Here is a 24,588-nt window from a genome sequence, read left to right as displayed (position 1 = left end):
CTTAACAACTTCTTACTTAGCAACATAAATTTTTGGCTCGGTTGTGGTCATAAGATTTCTGTAGAGAAATACTTGGGTAAGACTAATCTGAACCATCTTTAAAATAAGTTCTAAAAATCACGAAAGCAAAATATTTCTTAGCATGGCAATTACTGAGAAATCTGGGAACTGAAGCCCATAAATCTGGAGGATATTCAGATTATGAATGTCTGGTTTATATACAGCACAACACAATGCTATCAGATACTAATTTGACAGAGAGGGTATAGTCCAATTTAAATATAACTACGCTTGTAAATTCAATAATCAATCATCTTGTTTTTACATTTAAAAATGAACGGGGAATTATACGATAAGATTCCAGAAAATTTTGATATTGTAAACACAATGAATTCAATTTATTCTATCTTTATTTGCTCCCCCCTGCTGGTGATCTTCAAGTAAATGTGGAAAATTTTATCCAGCATGTTGCCGGATAAATGCTTTTTATTTGCTTCTGATTAAAAAGAAAAAAAAGATTCTCATTAATAAACATTTTGTTCAACAAATTACTAAGTAGTACCCTACAAAACAAAACAACCTGCTTTCTTTAGTCAGGAAAATAAATAAGCTGAGTTGTAATATATGCATTATAGTCGCCATTCATATTGAAATGTAAATAGCAATATCTACTAATATCTTAAATCTTTCAGGAAATTGTTATATTTGCTTCAACTTCAAAGGCACTGATTGATTTTATCATCAGAGTTAAAAAATGAAAGGAAAAATATTTTTAATAATGCACAACTCTTCTTATACTTGTTAATACAAACAACCATAATATTTGCCAAACAAAGAAGTATTTTATATCTTTTACCTGGAAATGACAAATGAATTGGGATTTGCAGATGACAAACTAGAATGCTCATTTTTCAGATTTTTTGATAGCAAACAGCCCTTGCTCCCAATTCCTTTCCTTTAAAAATAATCAGCAATTCTTCTAGGAATGCAGATGATGGGTAAAGCTGAAAGCACAACTCAAAACATATCTTAAGCTGCTCTAGAACTTGCAGGGTTTCTCTGACAAGGAAAAGTTGACAGAAACAGATTCTCCCAAAAGCAGAGTATACGAAGATTACATATTTAACAGATCAAAAGAAAGATGGTAAGGATTTTATATTGTTTAGTCTGGTAGGTAGGATTTAAGAGTTTTTCAAATACTGGGAGTTCAGAAGTCCAATCTAAAAATGTAAATTCTCCCAGGGTATTCCCCTTCATTTGATCATTCTAATTAAGAACTAGGAGCTCAGAATAAAAGATTTGTAATCTTGTTCTTTTTCTCTTCCCCCAAGACATTTGCCAACCAATCAATTTCAATTATTGATTTCTATGATTTCAAAGAGCACGTACTATATGCTTTCAAGCAAATTTCTGATGCTTATAAAGACTAGCGTTTTAACCTTTACTACGAAGTTTAAGTCCTACTTACAGAACTGCAGGACACACAGAGCCCTGGCAATATGCAACTGAGGATAAAACAAGAATATTACAAAAGTATAAACCTGGAAACAAGAATACACATTAAAACATATTACTAAAAATATTCTTGTAAATTCTGTTATGAGCATATTATGTATATTTACATGTCTAACTCTGTGCTCTTTAAAATTCAGGGTGGGATCACAGAGAGTAAATAATGATAGACTTCATCTCAAGAACAGATAGCTTCCTTCTTCAACAGGCAGTAAATTCTGTGTTGGTAACAGCTCCTTTGCACGCAAACACATTTATTATGAGCCAAGCAGTATTGCCTCTTGCAAAGGATTGAATACAAATGCCTGCTTTATTGGAGCACAATTCACAGTATTAAGAATGGGATAATTCATAAAGACAAGCAGGAAAGGTAGCATTTCACACTTTGCCTCTAAGCTATAAATAGTCATGGTATTTTCAAGAAAGTTCTTCTTCAGAGCTTTAAGTGTTCTACATACTTCACCTTTCACTGCAGACATGGAATAGCATCCAACTTGTTAAATAATAATATTTAACACATACCAAGTTTTCTTGGTTTCTGGCAGCTACTTTCTGATCATCTTCTCCCCCATTTTTCATGTATTTGACTTCTTCCACAGGTTTGATCCTATACTCATCTGGAAATTAAGAGAAGAAAAAAGTCACATGTAAGAAGTAGTAATAGAAAGTATAGGGCTTACAGCAAATGAAAATATATACATGGCTTTCAGAGAACAAGCTATGTTAGTTTTCATGATGTCATTTAGCAGCTTAACTTTCTGTATAGTACTGTCCTTAAACATTTTTTAAAAATTGAAGTATATTAATATGTTAAGAGAATTTTAATCAATGACCCCCAGTTCAAAATATAATTGAATGGTCAAATGCATACTTTTAATATCAATTTGAGCATATGTGCCTAGCATATGCAATTGAAAAGCACATCAGAGAGTTGAGCCAATGTACACCTTCCTTACACATATCTTTTATCATATGTTGGGGTACGGGGAGAAGTAATGAGTTAAAGAAAAAGAAACAGAACAGGGGTTCATGAATAGGAAACTTTACTTTTAAATAGTCTGAAGCACAGAGTAAAAAGCAAGCAGCAAATTCGCAAGTTTATTAATAATGATACATAATCAAAAGAGATAAAAACAAGAAGAAAATGCAAACACCTAAAAAAAGGCCCTCACCAACCAAAGAGGCTGGGAGAGAAATAGTAAATGCAATTTATTTTAAGCAAAGATAGTAATATCAGTAGTCAGAGATAGCAATAATAGGCTGTTTTTCTCACAGAACTAAATCCTAGTGTTATTAATGAAGCTGCCCAGGAGGAGATGCATAACTCATAAAAGGAAATACATATCCTTTTCACACATTTACAAAACTTTCATGATACCCTCTATGGTACTACTGAGGGAACAATGAAAGAAGCTGAAGATGGCTGTGACTGTCTAGGGCAGTGGTTCTCAACCTTTTTAATGCCGCGACCCCAACCGGTCGTAAGTCGAGGACTAAACCGGTCGTAAGTCGAGGACTAAACCGGCCGTAAGTCGAGGACTAAACCGGTTGTAAGTCGAGGACTAAACCGGTCATAAGTCGAGGACTAAACCGGTCGTAAGTCAAGGACTACCCAACTGGTCGTAAGCCACGCATGCATGGTTCCGCCCCCTGCGCTGGCCGAGGCGTAGCTGGCAAGCAGCAGAGACGGAACAGGTCGACCACCAGCTGGCCCAGCCCAAGGGAAGTAAGGCATCCGCCGGAAAAGGGAGAAAAAAATGGTGGACAAAAAAAATGGCGGACAAAAAAAATGGTGGACAGCCTTGCTTGGCGACCCCCGTGAAATGGTCGATCGACCCCAAATGGGGTCCCGACCCACAGGTTGAGAACCACTGGTCTAGGGCTCCTGACCTTGCCGCCATGTAAATGATTCAGGATAGGTAGTCCACCAGTCGCTTAGTGTTTGCTTGAAGTTATGATGGATCCCCAAAAAGGTACTTATGACCCAGATTCAAAGTTCTAGCAACTGCCTCTCAAGGTCATGTGATTGCATTTTGGACACTCAGGAACAGCCCCCAATTACAACCATTTGCAATGTTCCCCAGTTATATGACCATCATTTATGATATCTTTTTGATGGAAACTGGTGTTTATTTCCAATTTCTGTCAAAAAAAATGCCCCTGAGAATGGGTTCGCTTTACGCCTGCAACTTTCAGTTTATGACTGCTGTAAAAATTGTAAAAATGTGTTAGTTACGCGATGACCTTCTTAATGATCAGCACAACTTACAATCGTAATTCCAGGCTCAATTATAGTCATAAGTCAAGGACTACATCTTCATCTATATCTTATTACATATTCAATTTCTTCGTTGCTCACAGTCCCTTATTTGGCTTTTTAATTTTTTTCTAATATCCCTACTTTTATCGATATCTTCCTCTCTTTTTATTTTTTTCTATCAAAAATCCTTATCACTGCTAAAGGAAGCTTGCTTGATAACAGCAATAATAGAATAATTCTCAAGTGTTCATATCCTGTCATTGGGTTTTCACAAATATCGGGTTGGGGACTGTGGAAGTATTATATTTATTTTATTTACTTGATTATTATCCTTAATTCAATATCCTTTTCTCCAGGAAATGGAGATGGCTTACTTGGGGAATCTTCCTTCCTTCAATTTCCATAGCAACAATCTGTGAGATAGTTCTGGCTGAAAGTCACTGCCCCCCCCCCCCAAAAAGCCACCAAATGAGTTTCAACAGAGGATATACAGCTGAACCTGGATCTCCCCTGTTGTTGTACAACATCTTAACCATTATGCCACACAAGCTGATAGTACTGAATTAGAAAGACTCTTCAACACAGCTTGTGTTCCATACAGACTTTCCCAACCTGGGCCTTTCAGAAGTTTTAGAGATAACACATTAAAGTATGACTATATGTACATATAATACTACTGTTGCCATTATGGGAGCAAGTACAAATTTAAAGTATATCAGATCCACTCTAAGACAAAATATAGCCTTAGTCCATCTATTACATTCACATTACATAATCAAGAAATACCAAACTAAAATATACAAGAGTCAAATTGCTCAATCTTTTAGTAGGCTGCCTTTTATGGGTTCTTAAATAGTTACTAAAGACTGCTAATTTTTATTTACTCATAACAGACTGTTGGATATCTGCAGAACAGTCTTCTTCAATCTAGTGCCCTCCAAATTTGGTGATATATCTAATCCTAGAATTCATGGTCAGCATACCAAAAAACATTAGTGTTGTCTTCCTTCGTCTCAGAATATTTTTTTTTTAAATGGCATCTTATAAGTTCAAGAGATTTCTGTTACTTTAGAAAGATTTGTTTCTGCCCCACTAAGAAAAGCACAATTAAAATGTATGTTGTCAAAATGAAGAATCACCGCCAGAGGTAATTTGAAAAGTTTTAGTTCCTTGCTGAGAAAACAGAAGTGTCTCCTAGGTAACTTGACTGTCAATGTTAAAGAAAAATCTCTGATTAATTATGACCTACAGCAGTATAATATGAATCACAGCAAGTACAAATATCTGTCTTGGAATTGACCCAATGCACTTTGAATTCAAGAACTGGATTTCCACGAGGCTGATAAGTAATTCAAATGTCAACATTCACAATTGGTAACTGTTGCAATAATTCAATTTCACAAATATTTCCCCCTGATGTTTGTACTAATCAAAATGCAATTCCTATAGGAATGTACAAGAAGAGACTACATTTATTTCTCCCCAGCATTTGGAAGCAATTTTGACAACACAAAGTAGGAACTGTTACCAGAATGAGAGCTGGGATACTAGGCAAACTATGTTAAGCAAAGCTTTCATACAACCTGTCACTGAAACCACAGGGCTACTATCTAATATTCTGCAAAGAACAACTTTGCAGAGGGAGTGTCCTATATATTACATGAACCTTAGAATAGATTCTAAGGAAGGAAGGAAGGCGTCATTTCCCCCAGTATCACAGGAATCTAGATACACATGCATATTCACTCAGAGATTGGAATTCTCCATGTTTTAATCACAATCCTGTAAATATTTTGTTGTACATTTTACTGATTTTATTTTACGATATTTTAAAAAAGTTTTGAAAGTTGGTTATCTCTAGGGATTTAGGAACATACTTTATCTTTATAATAGTTCTACAAATCCAAAGTTGCCATAACTTTATCTAGTGGTTTTAAATAATTTCTAACTTTTTGAAAATATTTGGCAAACTGGCCAGTAGGAGTAGAGAAAACAACCTAATGGCATTTTTAATTGGTGTTTTATACTTTAAAGCAGCATTTTTCAAACTTAGCAACTTTAATATACTGGCAGAGCGATTCTGGGAGTTGAAATACATGCATCTTAAAATTGCTAAGTTTGAGAAATACTGTTTAAAATCATAACATCCACTGTGGCCTTTTACTGATTATTACTATGATTTAGCTTTTTTTAAAAAAATAAAAAAAATAAAAATTCAATTTTTGTCATTGATCCAACTTTGATCAATAACTTGATTTTCTGTTTTTTTCATCTCTCTCTCTCCAATTATACAAAAATAAATTCCCATATATTCCCATATTTTATTACTCAGGACTTTAAAACTAAGAAGGAAAGATTTGTTTTATAATTAGGGACCATATATGAAAACACTACTTAGCTACAATACAGTGAATGACTGAATAATACCACAAATATGATCCTCAATATGATTATCCAATCATAAAAAAAGAGGAGACTGGTGAATTTTATGATCAAGTTCAATTTGAACTTGACAGAAGATGCCAGAAAAATGTGGTCCTTGTGATAGGTGACTAGGATGCCAAAGTTGGAAACATTAAAGAAGAAAACATAGTTGGACTGTATGATTTTGGAAATAAAAATGAAGCAGCACAACGACTTATCAATTTCCCTCACTCCAATGATTTATTACGAATACCATCTTTAAACAAACAAAACAATGCCTGTACCCATGTATATCACCAGATGGAGTACCCAGAACTCAGACTGATTATACTACTGGTGAAAGGAAGTAAGGAGCTCAGTTATAGCATCAACTGAGCACACCCGATATGATCTTGACCCACCATTTTCAGTGAGAACACTGGGAGTCATCCTGAACTCTTGAACCTTATTGACAAAGAACCCAGAGGAACTCTGGAATGAACTTAAAGAAGTTGTTAAAGATCAATGTGAAAAGAGTCTGCCAAAGAAAAAGAAACAAAAGAAAGCAAGCCGGATGTTAAAACAAACCATGAACATTTCTAAGAACAGAAGCCAGAGCCAAAAATTCAGGAAAGAACTTACTACAAAGTATTTCAGAGAGCTGATAGAAGAAGCAGTATTACAATGCCATCGATAAAGACATTGAAATAGACATGGAAAAACAGGAAGGGTCTTCCAAAGGATCTCTGAATGCAGAAGTAGATTACAACCTGGAATTGATTTGCTAGAGGATGCCAAAGGACGGACAGTAACTGATTTAAGGAAGATCAAAGAAAGATGGAAGAGTATACTAAAATACTTATGTAGCAGGTATAATAATGTTCATAAGATCTTAAAAAATATTCCCTACTTTTAAAAAACCTCTTGTATTGGATGATGAAGTAAGATCAGCACACTGGTCATTACCAAATTGGTAGGCTATAGGAACTGATGGCATACCCACATAAATATGGCAAACAACAGAAGAAATGGCAGTAAAAGTTCTAACCAAGCTATGCTAGCAAATCTAAAGAATGACACAACAAATTGAAAGAAGTCACTTTAATTCCAACAGGGGAAAGACAGGGGGAGAGACTTAAAAGGGTGTGTAAGCTATTGCACAATATCCTGTCAGGCTCCAAAAACCAAGAAAGATGCACTGAAGTTCTTCTAAGCAGTTTCTTTTATTGTTCCTCACCCATAGAAAGAAATCTTGCCAAACTAAAGAAAACTACTTACACCATTAAATATATATTCTGAGAATTCCTAGGGAGGAGCTGTTCTGATTCTCTTCCTCCTACTCAAACAATCTAAACTTCACTGTCTTTGGCTCCTCAAGAATGCACTCCCTGCCTCCCGGGAATCTGGATTACACTCCTTAATTTTATTTGCAAGGCCAGCAAAATCGTGTTTAGGATCATCCAATGCAGATTAGAATTCTATATATAGAAAAAGATGTTCAACTGGATTTTAGAAAAAGCCAAGAGTTATTGCTGATGCATGTTGGATAATTGAGAAAGCCAAAGTGTATCAAAAGTAAATCAGCATATGCTTCACTGATTATAGAAAGTGTGGGGTAGAAATAATATTTTATCCTTACATACATGATTCTAAAGTGTATGATAGACAGAGCCATAACACTGAAATTGCCTAACGATCCTGAAAGGAAAGGAGACTGATAACAACAATCAAGTTGTCGTTTTTTCTGTGACTTGAAGGAAGTCAATACATTAGTATAATAAAGGACATTATTTATGTTAGAAGATGTAATATCAATAGAATGGGGAGAGCTTGGAGCCTGATTATAAGAACAGAATCTAGAAGCCAGCCCACAATAAGGCCAACTCATGATGTTATCAGAATCTGCATTATTTCTATAAAGCTATAATTTACTCGACTTTTGTATGTCCTGTGTATAATTCAGAAGGGATACAATTAGTAACCATGTGGGCTTCAGGGCTTTTCTGTGTTTTTTTGTCGAGGAACCCTGTGATCACCGTAGTTGTGCACTCCAATAAAAGATATTTTTTGCATCTATTTCCAAATGCTTTGGTTCTTTATTTTCCCAAAAACAACAGACTTTGATTGTTTTGATTATGTCAAGCTATGGAATATGTTAGAAAAATGGGAATCCTGATGTAGGAGATGACCAGGCAGAGCCTGAAAATGGGATTAAATATATCATCAGTTTAGAATCCTTACGCAGCCACAAAAAACCTAAATCCAGCCTCCTGTGAATTCCGTTGACTCTTATTTAGTGCCAATTTGACTTGACTGTTAGTAGATTAGATTCTTGTATATAGATAGCATGTAACAAAACTTTTAGTGCTTTGAACTCAACTCCTGTTCCTGGTTACTAGCACCTGACACCCAGAACATCTCATTTTGCTTATTCAACATTTATACAGGTCAGGAAATCATAGTAAAGGCAACCCCTAGATACCCCATATTACACATCTATTGCACAAACTGCACTGGCTCTCAGTTTCCTGCCAGGTACAGACAGTCCTAAACTTACAACCTTTCATTGAGTGATCATTCAAAGTTATAACAGCACTGAAAAAAGTGCTGAAAAAAACTGAAAAAGCATGTTATTGTAACAGGTAAATCAATATAAGAAGCTATTTTTTGATCTACTTGAATCCAACTGATTGGAAAAGGAGATGATTACTTAAAATGTTTTAATAGAAATATAAAAACAGGACACTAAGACTATCTTTGGATTTTCTGTGGAATATATTTTGACAACAGATGAAACCTATTTATCTAATGAATCTGTCACTATTCAGTAAATAGTGAAGACAGAACAGAGTAAAGAACAGATTTACTATACAGAATTGTAGGAAAAAGCTAGACTTATTACAATTGCATGCGTGGCCCAGCATTTTCCAGAAGTGTGAGAACCACAACCTTCTGAATTCCCAACCAGCTGCTCTATGAATTACAGGACCAACATATTTAAAGAGCTGCAATCTGAGGAAGACTGGCATACATAAGCATTTCTCTAAATCTGTAAAGTAAAATAAACAAATATGCAGAATATCCCTGATTAAATGCTTACCAGGTCTGTCACAGTTAATTCCTAGGTAGGAGATCATCTGGGAATTTAAGGACTTTTACTTAAACTGAGTGCTCAGAAAAGCAATCTGGAAAAAAGGTTATGGCAAACCACTTCTACAATACTGCCAAAGCCATCCTCGCTTTTTTAACGAAACATTTTTTTTAAAAAAAATTGAAACACAACATGACACAAAGATAAATATAAATAAATAAAAATGAGTGTTTAGAGAAACAGCCACATTTACCTGTAAATTATACACAAATAACTAAAGAATTCCATGTGGAGACAAATGAAATCCACCATACAATGCTACCATGGCAACATAATGAAGTAGCATGACATCCATTAATATCAGTCTCAGTGATAAATGTCTACATCACCAAGTACTACTGAATCAATTACGAAGTACAGAAAAAACTGATAAATTAAGCAAGGTGAGACACAGCTCCAACACAAAGAGGAATTCTAAGAGATGTATCCAACAAAAAATAATGAAAATCACACCTCACAAATCAGATCAAATATATAGTTCTCACAAATTCAAACTCTATCAACCAGATATTCCTAGTCCAGATGTATCCAGAACTTTCAGAGATGCTTCCCAATGTGGAGATCCTGTGAACTATACAACAGAAAAATCTTTTAAAATCAGTTTAAAACAGGGGTCCCCAACCCCTGGCCACAGACCAGTACCTGTCCTTGGCCTATTAGGCCACACAGCTGGAGGTAAGCAGTGGGTAAGCAAAGCTTCATCTGTATTTGCAGCATCACCACCTCAGATCATCAGGCATTAGATTCCCATAGAAGCGCAAATCCTACTGTAAACTGTGTATGCGAGGGATCTAGGTTGTGCGGTCTCCCACCCCACCCCCCAATCCATGGAAAAATTGTCTTCCAAGAAACCAGTCCTGGTGCCACAAAGGTTGGGAACCGCTGGCTTAAAACATAAGTATTATGTTTCCTCTCATTCAGAGATATACTTATCAATCTACATATAGAGTATATTAGGGAAATGTGTCTTTAAAACGTATGTATGAATGGAATTTTACTACACAGCAAAACTAAATATGCACAGATTTATCTGAAGCCAACTATCTGGACAAATACTAAATATAGCGGTGGCCTTTGAAATGAAAGCAAATGTACCTGATCTCTTTATGGTCTGGCCAGAAAAATAGCATACAAGAAAATCTGAGACTTATGAAAATTAATCCAATGATACAGGACAGGAATGCCTGACCTTAAATAAACTATTTTGTATCTCCTAATGCTTTCAAGACAAGAAAATGAGGATTCTTTGCTATCAAGTGAATCTAATTTGAAAGGTGATTTGTTAAGTATACACCTTATTGTTTAACATTGTGAAATACAGTATTTGAGAGACATGATCCATTAGTTTTACTAATAATATTCTGCTGATCCACTGATAGTAAATACATTGAGGTTCTGTGATTCACTGGGATCTTTAATGACAATTTCTTTCCTTGGTTTTAAAGCATCAAGAATTCCCCTTCAACATAAAGCAAGCAAGCAAACAAACAACTTATGTTGTGACAATGGGAATAACATATGGGAGTATTTTGCTTGATGGTACGTATCTAAAATTGAAATACATGCTTCGTGTAGCCACTTGCACTGTTTTTATTAGTGCCAAATAAATGCAACTTTAGTGTTACTTCATTTATTCTTATTTATAGAAAGCAGCACATATTGTTGTACATATTGACATTTTAGTCATGTACAAAATAATGAAAGATGTGACACAAGATTAGCTTTTGCTGTCTATATTTAGGCAAGCATTTTGCAAACTTTTCCAAAAGCAAAGAAGCTGCGCTATACAATTATAGCAGCCTTTGGCAAACAATGCCCCTAAATATTGAGCATCCTATATTTAGGTGTTTACCATTTCACGCTTCCTCTTTTTTATGCCAGTACAAATCTAAGCCTAATGTAAAACAAGCCATAAGATAAATAATACTGTTATTATTTATGCAGCTAAATAGAAACATCAGTGTTCCCTGATTTAGAATAATGAAAGAATGTGTTGGCTTCTGGAGTAAGCGGCACTGAAGCCACACACCTGAAAAAGGACAGAGCTTAAAAGTGCAATGGATAAAACTTGAAAAAAGCATATTTAAAATGGACATTTTAAGTCCTCCTAAGATCAACCCCCTGAGGTGAGATTGGCCCCAACTTTCCAGAAGTCACTTAAAACCAGGTTGTGTCAATAGACAAAAGTAACGGGAATCTGATGAGGTGGATCCACTGTTCAAAATTTGACACTCCCGCTTATTCTTAATTTTTATACTACCTGAATATTTTTTAAAGTATTGTTTGTTTACCTGCTGCCCAGAGTCAAATGATGTGAGATGGGCAGCCATGTGAATACAAGAGACAAACAAACAAGAGGTCTTAGAACCCATGGCTAAATCAGACAGTAAGAAAAGATACCAGGAATTAAAATTCAGCAATTGCTAGAGGATCATCCATCCCAAGCCCTGAAATAATCTGTGTTTTTCAAAGAAAATTTCAATTATTTATCTAGGTGAGATTATAACTGACTGTTCTAAAAGCAATGATTCACACATAAGCACAATAATACACATGGTATGATCTGTTGCATGGCCACACTTCTTTCCTACATCTTTTCCTTTTTTCAAAAAAAGAGAAGATTATTTAAACTGAAAATAAAAGCTGGACGAAGAATAAAGGACTAACAATGGGCCTATATTAGCTTGTCCACTTTTAAAAAAAAGTTCTGAAGTCAGGAGTGCATTTTTAGAAACTTACTCTATGCTATAGTAATTGCTTGCCCTACAACAGGAGTGTCAAACTCAATTTCACTGAGGGCCGCATCAGCATTGCGGTTGCCCTGGGGGGGCAGGTGGGTGTGGCCAGAGTGGGTGCAGCCTACTGGGTGGGCGTGGATGGAGTAGGTGTGGCCTACTGGGTGGGCGTGGCCAGTTCTACATCATTCGCGTCAAGGGTGCCTATGGGGGCCTGGGCAGAAGTGGGACAGATCTGAGGGTCTCTGGCAGAAGGGGGTGGGACTGGGGCAAGTGCCAAGGCATGGTCCACCGGGGCAAATGCCAAGATGGCCACCACAAAATTGTACATTGGCTCCCAGCTAGCCTGGGCCAGGGCCAAGGCAGCGGGGGCCGTTCCCTCACTATTTCCAGGATGGCTTCGCGGGCCACATGAAACCATTTCACAACCGCATCCGACCCCCGGGCCTTGTGTTTGACATGTCTGCCCTAAAACTTTACTTATGGTTCCTGCAATTAGTCCAAACTAAAGAACTGCAGTGGCCTTTCAATAATACAACTAAACCTTTATTTTAAGACATTTACATGTATTTTTTTTCATTTTCTTTTCATCACATGGAAATAGCAGAAATGTGGCAAATATTGAGATTATGTATGTCTACTCAAGTAGTCCTTCAGTTAGAGTTTGTTTTGCACTTATTAAAGAACCAATTCCATGGCTTCTCAGGAATCTCTAGTACTTGATTAATAACATCAGCAATAAGATTATACTATGTGACACACATTCTATAAGCCATATACTTACTAAAAGTAAAAGTACTTTTAAATGTTAGCAAAGGGGAAACAGACCAATAACTGGGAAATAGTCATTGGACATATAGAACTAATATAAGATAAGATAACCTTTATTGTCATTTTTACTGTGGGCACACTGGCACACATTAAAAATGAAATTCTGTTGCCTGCTTCAAAAGTATACACATACCTAACACATATATAGACAAGCTATAATATACATACATATGTATATATCTACACCCTTACATATAAATTTAATTATATGTATATAATTTACTATAATTTAATTAACTAAAGTTCTAAGTATCCACTCTCAATTATGCCTAGACATAAACCTGCTTAAATTCAGAAGCACAACTTCCTCACATAAGTGAACTATTCCATACTGAAACTGGAGAATTCTGAAAATCGCATTGAAAGTTGTAGGTGTTAAGCGTACATTTACATAAGAATTATTGGCAATTATCCTGTTATTATTTTGAAATCTGATTTTATTCAGTTGACCATGTAGCACTGATCCAGACATTATAATATAGTATGAATAATAATTACTGCACCTCAATGGATAATGAAGAACTCCAAACAAACTGGGTGTTTTAATATTGATACCTTTATAGAAACTAGTAGCATTCCTTCTGAATCTTATTTCCACAAATGTTTTACCTATGGTACTTTTCAAAGGACCCTTAGTATAAAATAATAACCACCAATCCATGCAACCATTACCTGTTACTTTCCAAGTAACTACAACAAAGTTAAATGAAGTATCCTTTGCCACAACAATTTCTGCTGATATAGACAAGCTAGAATTCAAAATATACAGACCTATATGAGATGCAATAATTTATTTTATAACAAGGAAGAAAATGCTTGTTAAGGTCTTACTTAGAGCCTGAAAGCTACAAAGGTTTGAATGGGGAAGAAGAGGCTGAAGTTCAACATTAGCAAGACTGACTGACAGGGAATGGTTGGATCTCCCAATTCTGGACGTCCAAGTCCACCTTTGGTCCTGAATATGGTTGCTTTTGATGATTTAAGACTGCTGTGTAATCCAGGGCTCTTTTGAACTCTTAGTTGCTGCTCAAGGAAAAAGTAGCAACTGTGACACAGAAATCTTTGCACAAGTCCAATTCAAGCACCAGTTGTCCTTATCCTTGGTCTAAGAGGCTCCCCCTTACAGTCTCTCACGTCCTGGTCATCTTACATTCTATATGAGGCTATCTCTGAAGACCATTTAGAAGCTCTAGTCTAGCTGGTTCAGAATGCAGCAGCATTAGCAGTGCTCACTGTTCAAGCAACTCTTGGGTTTTATAAATTGCAGTGGTTGCCAGTAAGTTTCCAGATGTAACTTAAGCCATTGGTTATTATCTGTAATGTCATACATAGCATAGGGATAGCCACACACAGTTATCTAAGGCAGGGGTGTCAATTGCCGGCCAATGGGCTGGATGCATCATGCCGAAACTGCGCCCACCCCAGCTCCGGCAATGGGGAAAAAGTCACGATACGTCGCGACATGTCACATGATGTTGCAAATTTGACACTCCTGATCTAAGGAAATCACTTGTCTCCCATACAGTTTACCTGTCTTGTGCAAACAGACAAGATACAAGACAAGCTTGTTTTGGGTTCCATTGATCAAGCATCTAATCAGACTAGGAAAAGTGTTTTCTGTGTCACATCATTAGCCTTCTGGATAGCATTCCCATAGAGATTCATGTTGGCCTCTATCTTACCCACCTTCAAGTGAGCCCTAAAACCTTGGCCCTTTCTCCATGTCTTGGATTAAGCCGGGTGTGATATGTTGTTGTTTTTGTTTTTTTTTTACTTTGTTTCCTTAGGATGACTTTTCTCTTTTCTTAACTAATGTTTCATTTCTTCTTTTAATATCATGAAATACTCAAAGCACTGTTTTGGTATTGGATAGATTAGAAATTTGAAAAATAAAAGCGACAGTTAGAGAAGTCATTATCTTCAAATAGCTAATAGCTTATATAGTTAGATCAGGCATGTCAAACTGCCGGTCTGCGGGCTGGATGAGTCACACCAAAACCATGCCCACTCCATTGCCGGCAATGGGGGAAAAGTCGTGATACGTCACACGACGTCACGTAATGTTGCAAGTTTGACATGCCTGAGTTAGATACTTTTTTCAAGTGGAAGTTGTGCAAAACCACTGGGATATATAGAACTAACATTTTAATGGTTAAAGAGCTTGTTATAAATTAATGGAATCTCCATTTTTGCAAAAATGATACAGACATCTGGCATTTTTTAAAATCTAGCCAACCAAGATGAAAACAAAACTTAAAAACAAGTAGGCTTTCTATTTTAAATTAATAATATTCTGAGATCAACCAGATGGTTCAGATCGCTATAAATGCCTGAAAATCCTAAATCAGCATGGTTTGAGTAATGTTATGTCTGAACTAGAATTCCTCTCTTCATGCTGTGATTCAAACAATCATAAAGACCCCTATCCTTAGAATAATTTCTTTTGTGAGCTTTACACACCTACCACTCTAATTTTTATTGTGGCTGGATAATTTTCCAAGGTTAAATTACAACAAACCTAAGAGAAGAATGACAGTTATAGTTACTTTGTAGTCTGATGTTCTAGGCCAGAACAGTTGGGATCTTACATAATTGTCCTAATAACATCTTTTCTGCCTCTCATTTTCAGAGATCTGCCTGGACCCCAGAAAAGTGCACTAATGAAAAAAAATCAGTGTAGGAATGATGTAAGAGTGGTTTCTTCAGTTGAAGGAGATCACATTATTTTCCAGTCCTTTAGTCATAAAGTTTCTCTGTGCTATATATAGGGCTTTTTGTTCTCATAGAACGCACAGAACGGAGTTCCGGCACCTTTTTTGGATGGAACCTTGTAGGGTAGGCAAGGCGTGTTGTATGATGTGTGTGAGTTCCGGCACATTTTTTTTTTTAAGAAAAAAAGCACTGGCTATATACAATTATGTTTTCCTTTGTATAATCAGTGTTGTCCTCACAACAATTTTCTTGTCCCTGAATTACATCAAATAAATGTCTTAGAACAGAGGTCCCCAACCTTTTGGGTGCCAGGGACCGGTTCCATGGAGAGAGGTTTTTCCACGGACCGGAGGGTGCGTGGTTTTGTGTGCTGCCTGCATCCCGCAAATGTGGCTTTGCTTGCTTGTGCATGGTTGTTGGCTGGTTGTTGGCATGCGGCGGCCTGGTACTGATCCATGGACCAGAGATTGGGGACCCTTGTCTTAGAACATCTTTAGAAAAAAGAATTCCACTGATTTTTAAAAGGAAAAGGAATGAGACATTTAATTTATTTGCTCTCTTTCCACTGACAACATTCTTTCATGTTCATGTCTTGCACGCTTTTGGTTTAATAGGACAATATGGTTTTAACTGAAATGATTCTATGTACAACTGATTGCTATACAAAGAGAATCTGGACATTTTCAGAGACAGAAACCTCTTACTTAATTTCAAACATACAAAAGTCTGTTGTTGCATTATGTTGTACCCAAAGATTTTTCCCATGGGAGGCAAACTCCCTTTGTTAGAAGATAGCTGATGTTAATAAAGCAATAATTATTTTTTGTCCAGGCTAATAAAAAATTCTATTTGAATTAAAGTCAGAATGTGTCTTTAATAGAATGTGAAATGCAATAAATTTCAAACAATATTCTCAATTTTTCAGGATGAATATGTTTTCTTTCAAGAAATATGCCTATGCTTGCCTATGCTTGATTCCTATCTGATTATTTGAGAAACCTTGGAAATTTTATGAATCAGAGGGCAGATATCAACCAAAAAGCCTGTGAACAAGAGCTAGAAAGGCATTAAATATAAATATTGCTAATTTAAACATAGTTAAATATTAATACCAAACAATTAAATATATGATTGGATTAAAAAGAAGACAGACATGCATTCCAAGGAACTAAAAACTTTCTGTGGGCTTGCCCAAAGTGCTTCTGGCCAGAGATGTCAATCAGAATGAGTGGAGAAACAAACTGGGAATTTCAGAGAGAAAGTTCAATAGTTTGGAAGATTATTTGGAATGATAAAGATGACTATGCCCTTTTAGAACCAGGTTATATAACATTTCTTAATCGCAGTTTGTCATATGAAAAGTAGAATCAATTATTTATTCAACTGAAATATATAACTAGCACTCTTCAGACTCAAGTGCTGTAACTGCTACTTCAGCGGAAAATGCAGCCTATGCATTAATACTATTTTTATGGAGCTATATTCACTTTTTCAAATGAATTTTTACGTACATTTTTAATGCCTGAGATTAAATGGCTTTAAATAGATGAAATACTTAGTATTTTAAAATTCTACTAGAGAGAAAATGAGCCTTAGCCATTTCCTTGCATAAAAATAAAACCACCCCACCCCAATTACCACCAGAAGTAATCACAGTATGTTTTCTAATTTATTTTTTTCATAGGAAACTTTATAGAGTTATTTAGATTACTTTGTAGATTTTAAAACTCTTTAAGTTATATTTCGTGGAAACTTGCAAACTGATTTCAAGCATTTCTTATGCTTAAAAACAAAACTTTAAGCAGGCTCCACCTTCCAAAATATTGAGTTTTAAAAACAGAAAACTACCCACCTTTACATATAACTAATACTTCCCTTATATTTTTAACAGCAAGTACTCTGTTCTTTGGTCCTTGGAAGGCACTCTAAGTGTGATAGGATATTTCAGATCTCTTTCTTTTCAAGTTCATTCTATGATGCAATGGAAAGTTCTGTCCCATACTTTTCCAGCATGATAGTTCCAACAGAGATCATCAAATGGAAATGGTCTGGAAGCATATGTTGCTTCAGAGTCTTGGAGTCAAGAGGATGGAGAATTATGTATTAGCCTTACAGACTGAAAGAGATTATTTTCTCCCATTTGCATTAATAGATAAAAATTACTTAAATGCCACCAAAGACAATACATTTTAAAAGAAAGAGAATAAGGCAGTGGTGGCGAACCTATGGCACTCGTGCCAGAGGCAGCACTCAGAGCCCTCTCTGTGGGCATGCACGCCATCATCCCAGCCCCCCCGTGGTCCCCTCACCAGCAGCCCCCCGGAGGAAGTCGCCCAGGGCGCAACCTGCGTGGAGCAGTGCAGCCAAGGACATGGCAGCTGGGCAGCGAGGACAAGACTCCACCCGCGCGCCCTATCGCGTGCAGAGGGTGTGGACAGAGGGCGTGGCTGTCATGACACTGCTGGGCCACCTGGGAGATCAGCTGTGGCGGGCCGTGGAGGTGGTGGGTGGCCTTGTCGGCAGGAGAGGCGGGGACGGAGCAGGGGCGAGGCGGTTTTTGGGCACTCAGTCTCTAAAAGGTTCGCCATCACTGGAATAAGGCATCACTCCACCCTTCTATGTCCCAAAGATGCTTTTTCAAAAGGCAACTGGGCATTTTTTGTTTTTTCTTGAAGACGTTTCGCTTCTCATCCAAGAAGCTTCTTCAGTTCTGACAGAACCGATGCTTCTCATCCAAGAAGCTTCTTCAGTTCTGACAGAATTGAAGAAGCTTCTAGGATAAGAAGCGAAATGTCTTCAAGGAAAAACAAAGTCGTGTTGTCTTTTGAAAAAGCGCCTTTGGGACAACCATGACCTGAATGACTGAGAATCTTCATAGAAATCCACCAGCATTTCCTGCCAGCATTAACCCAGCACGGGTTTGAATAAGAGACCCTCGAACTTTGGATCTTGCAATTTTACTACTAGAATTGCTCTGCCAGTGAATCTGAACCAGTCAATAAGTGTACACACTGAAACATTAAGAATTGAGTCACATATACACACTCGGTAAGATGCTCCTGGTTTATGGAGAGAATAAGACTAAGTGATGCTTATCTGGCAATATACTAATGCCCTGGAGGAGAAAGCCACTTATTGCATTATTGTTCAATGTGAATGAAAGCTAGCAACAAACAAAGTGGAGTATATTTTCCTCTCAAATCTTCATGGCCCCTATCACAACGGGGGAAATAATCTCATTATCAAAGTTCAGGGAAAGTGCTGTCCTAAATCAATAGATGACAGATTCAGCAGAACTTATTTGACATACTTCTATTTTTTTTCCACCTTTGTCCAAATATAGAATACTGAATAGGTGAGTAGAAATTATCAACATTTTGTAATATTTGATGATCTCATAAGATTTTTGGTCATTAAAATCCTGTAAGTGTGAACTTTCTAAGTCCTGGTTTATAAAATGATATCTATACAGGAAGTCCTTAATTTATGACCAGTAATTTAATAACTGTTCCAAGTTACAACAGCAGCAGAAAGGGTGCTGTATGCCCCATAAAGCACTTCTGGCCATCGCAAAATATCTGCTGCCATATCCCCCCCCTGGGATCACATTTATGACTGGCTGCAGCATCCTGCAGCAAAATGATCCCAGTTTGCAATGTTTTTTTTCTAGTTTAATGAAGAGAAGGAAGAGGGGTGACATGATAGCAGTGTTCCAATATCTCAGGGGCTGCTACAAAGAAGAGGGAGTCAAGCTATTCTCCAAGGTGCCTGAAGGCAGGATAAGAAGCAACGGATGGAAACTAATCAAGGAGAGAAGCAACCTAGAACTAAGGAGAAACTTCCTGACAGTTAGAATAATTAACCAGTGGAACAATCTGCCTCCAGAAGTGGTGAATGCTCCAACACTGGAAGTTTTAAAGAAGAGACTGGATAGCCATTTGTCTGAAATGGTATAGGGTTTCCTGCCTGAGCAGGGGGTTGGACTAAATGACCTCCAAGGTCCCTTCCAACTTTTTATTATTATTATTATTATTATTATTATTATTATTATTATTATTATTATTATTATTATTATTATTATTATTATTATTATTATTATTATTATTATTATTCTGTCATTGTTTGCTGGTTTCTAGCAAAAAAAATGATTTAAGAGAATGGGTTTGCATTTATGACATGATTCACTTAGCAATCTCCATAAAATGATAATAAAATTGGGCCTGGTAATACAGGTGCTTCAATTTAGGATCATCATGACTTAGAACCAAAATTTCAGTCTCATTGCAGTCATACGTACAGGAAAACATTGGTAACTGATAAACTAAGTCAATTTTAAGTAGAGATGGGAAGAACATGCAGAAAACAAATTGTGCTTTTCCCATTTTCCTATCCTACTGCAAAAAAAAAAAATCTTCTTTCTCACAGGAACACTGGCATTTTTATAAGACAAGGAGAGTTAGAATACTTGTTGTACACAGTGTTGCTTCTTTGTTTACTTTTGATTCAGTGACTAACAAATTTGTTCCTATTGTTTATTAGGTCTCAAAACAACAGGAGTGTGATAGTACTTTATTAGAGTGACTAACAAGTATTTATATAGTATTTGTAAGAAGATAAAAATGTTCTAGATCAACAGATCAATCTTCTAAATACTATAGACAAAAATAGAATTCCAAAAATCTAAATATTTAAAACTAAATTTAAAAACTATTTTATGATTAAAGTATTGAAATGCTAACACATCAGGGACTGTGCATCTTTTTGTGACCATTTGTAACAAACGAGACACAGCAGAAAAAGTAAAACAGCAGAAAAAGTGTTTATGTTTATATATATGAGGTTTAAAATAGGAGACCGATTTTCTGCATAAAGGAATGACAGCTGAAAGAAATTTTGCATCTATCCTAGAGATAGTAAGATCCCAGTCCAAAAAAAAATAATGAGATTATTTTCAAACAGGCTGAACTTATGTTAGAAAGTCAGGTTATAAGGTTAAGACTCAGTTTGTTGTAGAAAGGGCATTGGAAGAATATGTAACCTAGTGTCTTAGGTTTCTCCAGGATACATTTTGCTTTCCTCCAATACCACAGAGAGCAAGACATTAAAGCAGGTTAAGAAAAAAAGCTCTACAATACACTGGGCAGAGAATATTGAAAAAGTAATTTTTCCTGGTTATATTCTCCATTATTGAGTACCTAATATTTCTGCACATATCTGGAGAGCTATGTCATATACTTGCAGCTGAATTGCAGCTCTAACTCTTAATAACTTTACGGCCAGCAGGAATGTCATGGACATCAGCACAAGTGTCCCTTTATTTATTTCTAAATAAAGGATTTTTTAAAAAAGTATTACATACGTATGTTCCTGGATCGCCATTGCTTCATATTTCCCAGGCTTTTTATACTACTATTAGTGACCAATTTCAATGAACGGCAATGTTTAATATCCGTCGTATGCTATGTACTTGAAGTTATTCTTAGTAATAATTACTATAGTAATGTATCAGTTCATATAGTAATGTATCAATCATCATCTTCCCTTCAACAGGTGACAGGTATCCTGTTTATGAAGACTTCACACATTATCTGGAATACCCTAAACAAGTATATATACTGAGACTTTGAAAATATGTACATTTATTAATATAGAATTAATCGTTAATCCTTATTTGGAATGTTTATCCCTTTTTCATTTAACTTTGAGAAATATTATCAATTTCAACAATTCATTGAAAATATATCTTATTATTTTACCTTATTCTCTGTGTCATATAATATATGTGGGTATATGCATAATTCCGTATTTTTTTATTTTTGTCATATTTATGTAGTGTATATCGGAGGTGGTGACCCTTTGAGAGTTGAATGCAATGAAATTTCATTGTAATGTATGCTGATTAGTGTACATTCAAAGTGACAATAAAGTTATTTTTCTATTCTATTCTATTCTATTCTATTCTATTCTATTCTATTCTATATATTTGCAATTCAATAAGATCCTAAGGAACAACTCATGTTTATGGTGTATTCTGTGCACAAACAATACACACACACACACACACACAAACACACAATTTTGGGCCAAAATAACATACATTTTAAAAGGAAAAAAACTACTGTCTGGAGAAATATATGAAAACTTATGCATATTCTTATTTTTGTATTATTATTCTACTCCTGTAGAATAAAAAGGGCCTTATGGGAACAAAAGCTGCAGTAAAAGCTCCAACCCAAATAACTAGAAATATCTCAAAAGAGAAAAGAGTTGCAATAACAGGTATCCGCAGAGACTATTCATATAGTTTGAACACATTTTTATAAACATTGTAATAAGAAGCTGGAGCTAGAAAGCAGCACAGATTTTCAGGGAGATGACTTCTTTCATAAGTACTACCAGTTGCATTCCAAAATTAAATCCTCTGAAATTAAATGTTGAGAAACAATGAACAAATAGATTTTAGGCAGGAAAGTAAGAAGGGTGAAGAAAAATATAGATCCACAATAAATAAAACTCACCACCAAATACATCTCCATTCTGGTAGTTTTTCCCCTTCTGAGCTTCCTCTTCATTTTGTACAGCAGAAACATGCTTGGCTGATGCACAGCCCATAGTTTCATTTAGTCAACTCCAGCTTGACTAAGCCGCAAACCATTTCTACAGGTATGCACACATGGTCTTTGCGTTTTTGGAAAAATAATCCACCTTCCAGCTTTGTAGTCAAGACACTTTTAAAAATCTGTGATACAAAAAAAGAGGAATAAGAAAAAAAATATCAATATGTGTATGAGCTACATGGCTATTACTACTGTGTTCCACACTACAATATTTAAAAAGAAGGATGTTCCTTTTCCTTATTACATACATTCTTATCTATAGAAAAAATAATTTATATGATTTAACCTCTATAAAATTATATAAAAAATACTTTTGCTTTAATGGCTAAAACTTCTTTTTCGTCACAACACACAAAATAAAGAAATCATTTCACTTAAGCAATTCCTTCCTTCATGTATAAGCCGTGTGTGTTTCAAGGAGATAAATCTGCAGAATTTTCATACAAATGTTGATTTAGTGACAAAGTATTTCCATTTCTAACACACAGTTATCATGTATGTCAACTTTTGGAAATGGATCAATTATTGATAAAGATTGTTGAGCAAATAGTTGTTCAGATGGTTATGAATAATTGAATAAGATCAATTCCATACACCCCAATAAATTAGACTTTAGCATCAAATTTCTACTCTATCACCATCTTGCTAAATAAATCCACATAATGGACTGAACTTCAGCTAATCATAACCAGTATATGGATATTATTTTAAGTTGCATGGGCTTTCTAAAGAATCCCTTAGACTCAAATTTGTGAGATATGCTCCTTCCAGAAAATACCTATGCATAATGTAAAATAGCACACAGATCTGTGAGTACTATTATTAATCCATAAGCTAGATTTTTCAGGTCTCCTATTCTTCACTTGAGGGATTTAGCTACTCAACAAATCCTACTTTTTATAATTCTTGCACTTATTCTTCAGTGTTTACTTGGTCTGCTCTTCCTATATCTGTTTTTATAGAGCCTATAAAAGTCTGAAGGGAAAAGCTAGGTTTATTTCTATAAAATTGCTTGCCATTATAATCAATATTGGTTATGTTGGAATACAACAAACAATGTTATATATCATTAAAGAACAAGCTTCCCTTCTCCAGAACAGCCACAAAAAATTCAAGTGTTCACTTTTACTTAAACATCCTTGAAACATGGTACTCTTGTAAAAACAAGAAGCCTTATAAAGCAAGATCTGACACTGGTTCATTATAGAAACATTTAAAATTAACCAAGCTGTCTGGATTTGATGAAAAACTATAGTTTCTAATCTTACAGTTATGCTTGGGTGAGATGGGTGACGCCAATCCCATAGCTTGCTGTGACTAAATATTACATTAAATTATAATGTATAACACATAGATGAAACCATGGTGTACTAATTATATTTATTGGCTTATTATGTAAGTAAAATGGGACTAATATCAAATATAAAGAAGACCAAACTAATAACAGCAGGCACAGCAACCAGCCTTAGAACTGACAATGAAAATACCAAAGTGGTGGATAGCTTTTGCCATTTAGGATCGATTATAGACACGGAAAACATGCTGTCGACTAGCACTTGGTGGAACTGATAGACCTTGGAAAAGATATTCAAATGCCAGGATGCATCTATACCTCCAAGGACAGAATTATGCAGACAATTCCCTGCTATATTCAGTGGAAGAGAAAGTTAGATGGAGCTAATCCAATTTCAGGGGGAAGCATAGTCCATAAGGCAGGCACTTCGGCAGCAAAGGTATGTCTCTTGGGACTCAACAGATGCAGGTCCCTAGTTGATGGTACCTTTCAGCATGTCTTATCTACCAGATCTAACAGAGAAGAGCAGGCTGATTTAACTGGGGAGAGATGGTCCTCAGACATCCCAGTCCCATGACATTTTGGTTGCCATTAACTGTGATTTCAGTGAGTTTTTTGCATCTTTTTTGGCCTTCATTTAGCGAAGTAGGGCCACCAGTACTTCTTTCACTCTGCCACTCTTATATTCACTGAAGAAAAGAGACATGGGGATAATATGCATCTTTGTCTCAGTTTACTTTCCATACTGAATCACTGCGAATTCATTTTTATTGTCATTTGTAGTTTATTGCAGATCTATAATCATGTATTCCATTAATCTTGGAGTACTGACCCAAGCTACAAAGTTAAAGGAAGCAAAGATCAACCTCTTTAAATGTTTTTGCTTTCCTCATATTCATCCTCTGTTGGTTATTTGACCTCATGTGTCTCTGCCTTGTCAAAAATCTTCTTTCATAGCAGGATTTGTCTCTGCAAGCATGATCTTAGTTTAGGTGAAGAAACATTGTGTAATTTATAACTTCTCTCGATTCCTTCTTCAGTACAGATATATACACCAATTTATCTCAATCCCC

The 24,588-nt window shown here is 35.9% G+C and overlaps 1 protein-coding gene across 1 annotated transcript in view; it reads right to left on the bottom strand.

Annotated features, from left to right (window-relative positions):
- Positions 1-24,588, bottom strand: part of CUNH1orf21 (chromosome unknown C1orf21 homolog) — a 113,469-nt gene that overhangs the window by 53,694 nt on the left and 35,187 nt on the right. The window contains exons 2-3 of the mRNA XM_015816638.1: positions 22,123-22,343; positions 2,035-2,129 (exon numbers count right to left, since the gene is read on the bottom strand). Coding sequence (XP_015672124.1) covers positions 2,035-2,129; positions 22,123-22,216 — 189 coding nt within the window. The 5' untranslated portion in view covers positions 22,217-22,343. The remainder of the gene's footprint in view (positions 1-2,034; positions 2,130-22,122; positions 22,344-24,588) is intronic.

This window comes from Protobothrops mucrosquamatus, unplaced genomic scaffold, assembly GCF_001527695.2.
Source record: "Protobothrops mucrosquamatus isolate PMUCROS unplaced genomic scaffold, P.Mucros_1.0 scaffold472, whole genome shotgun sequence".
NCBI classification, from domain to species: Eukaryota; Metazoa; Chordata; class Lepidosauria; order Squamata; family Viperidae; genus Protobothrops; species Protobothrops mucrosquamatus.
Note: the sequence above shows the minus strand (reverse complement) of the source record. Positions and strands in the feature narration are given on the sequence as shown.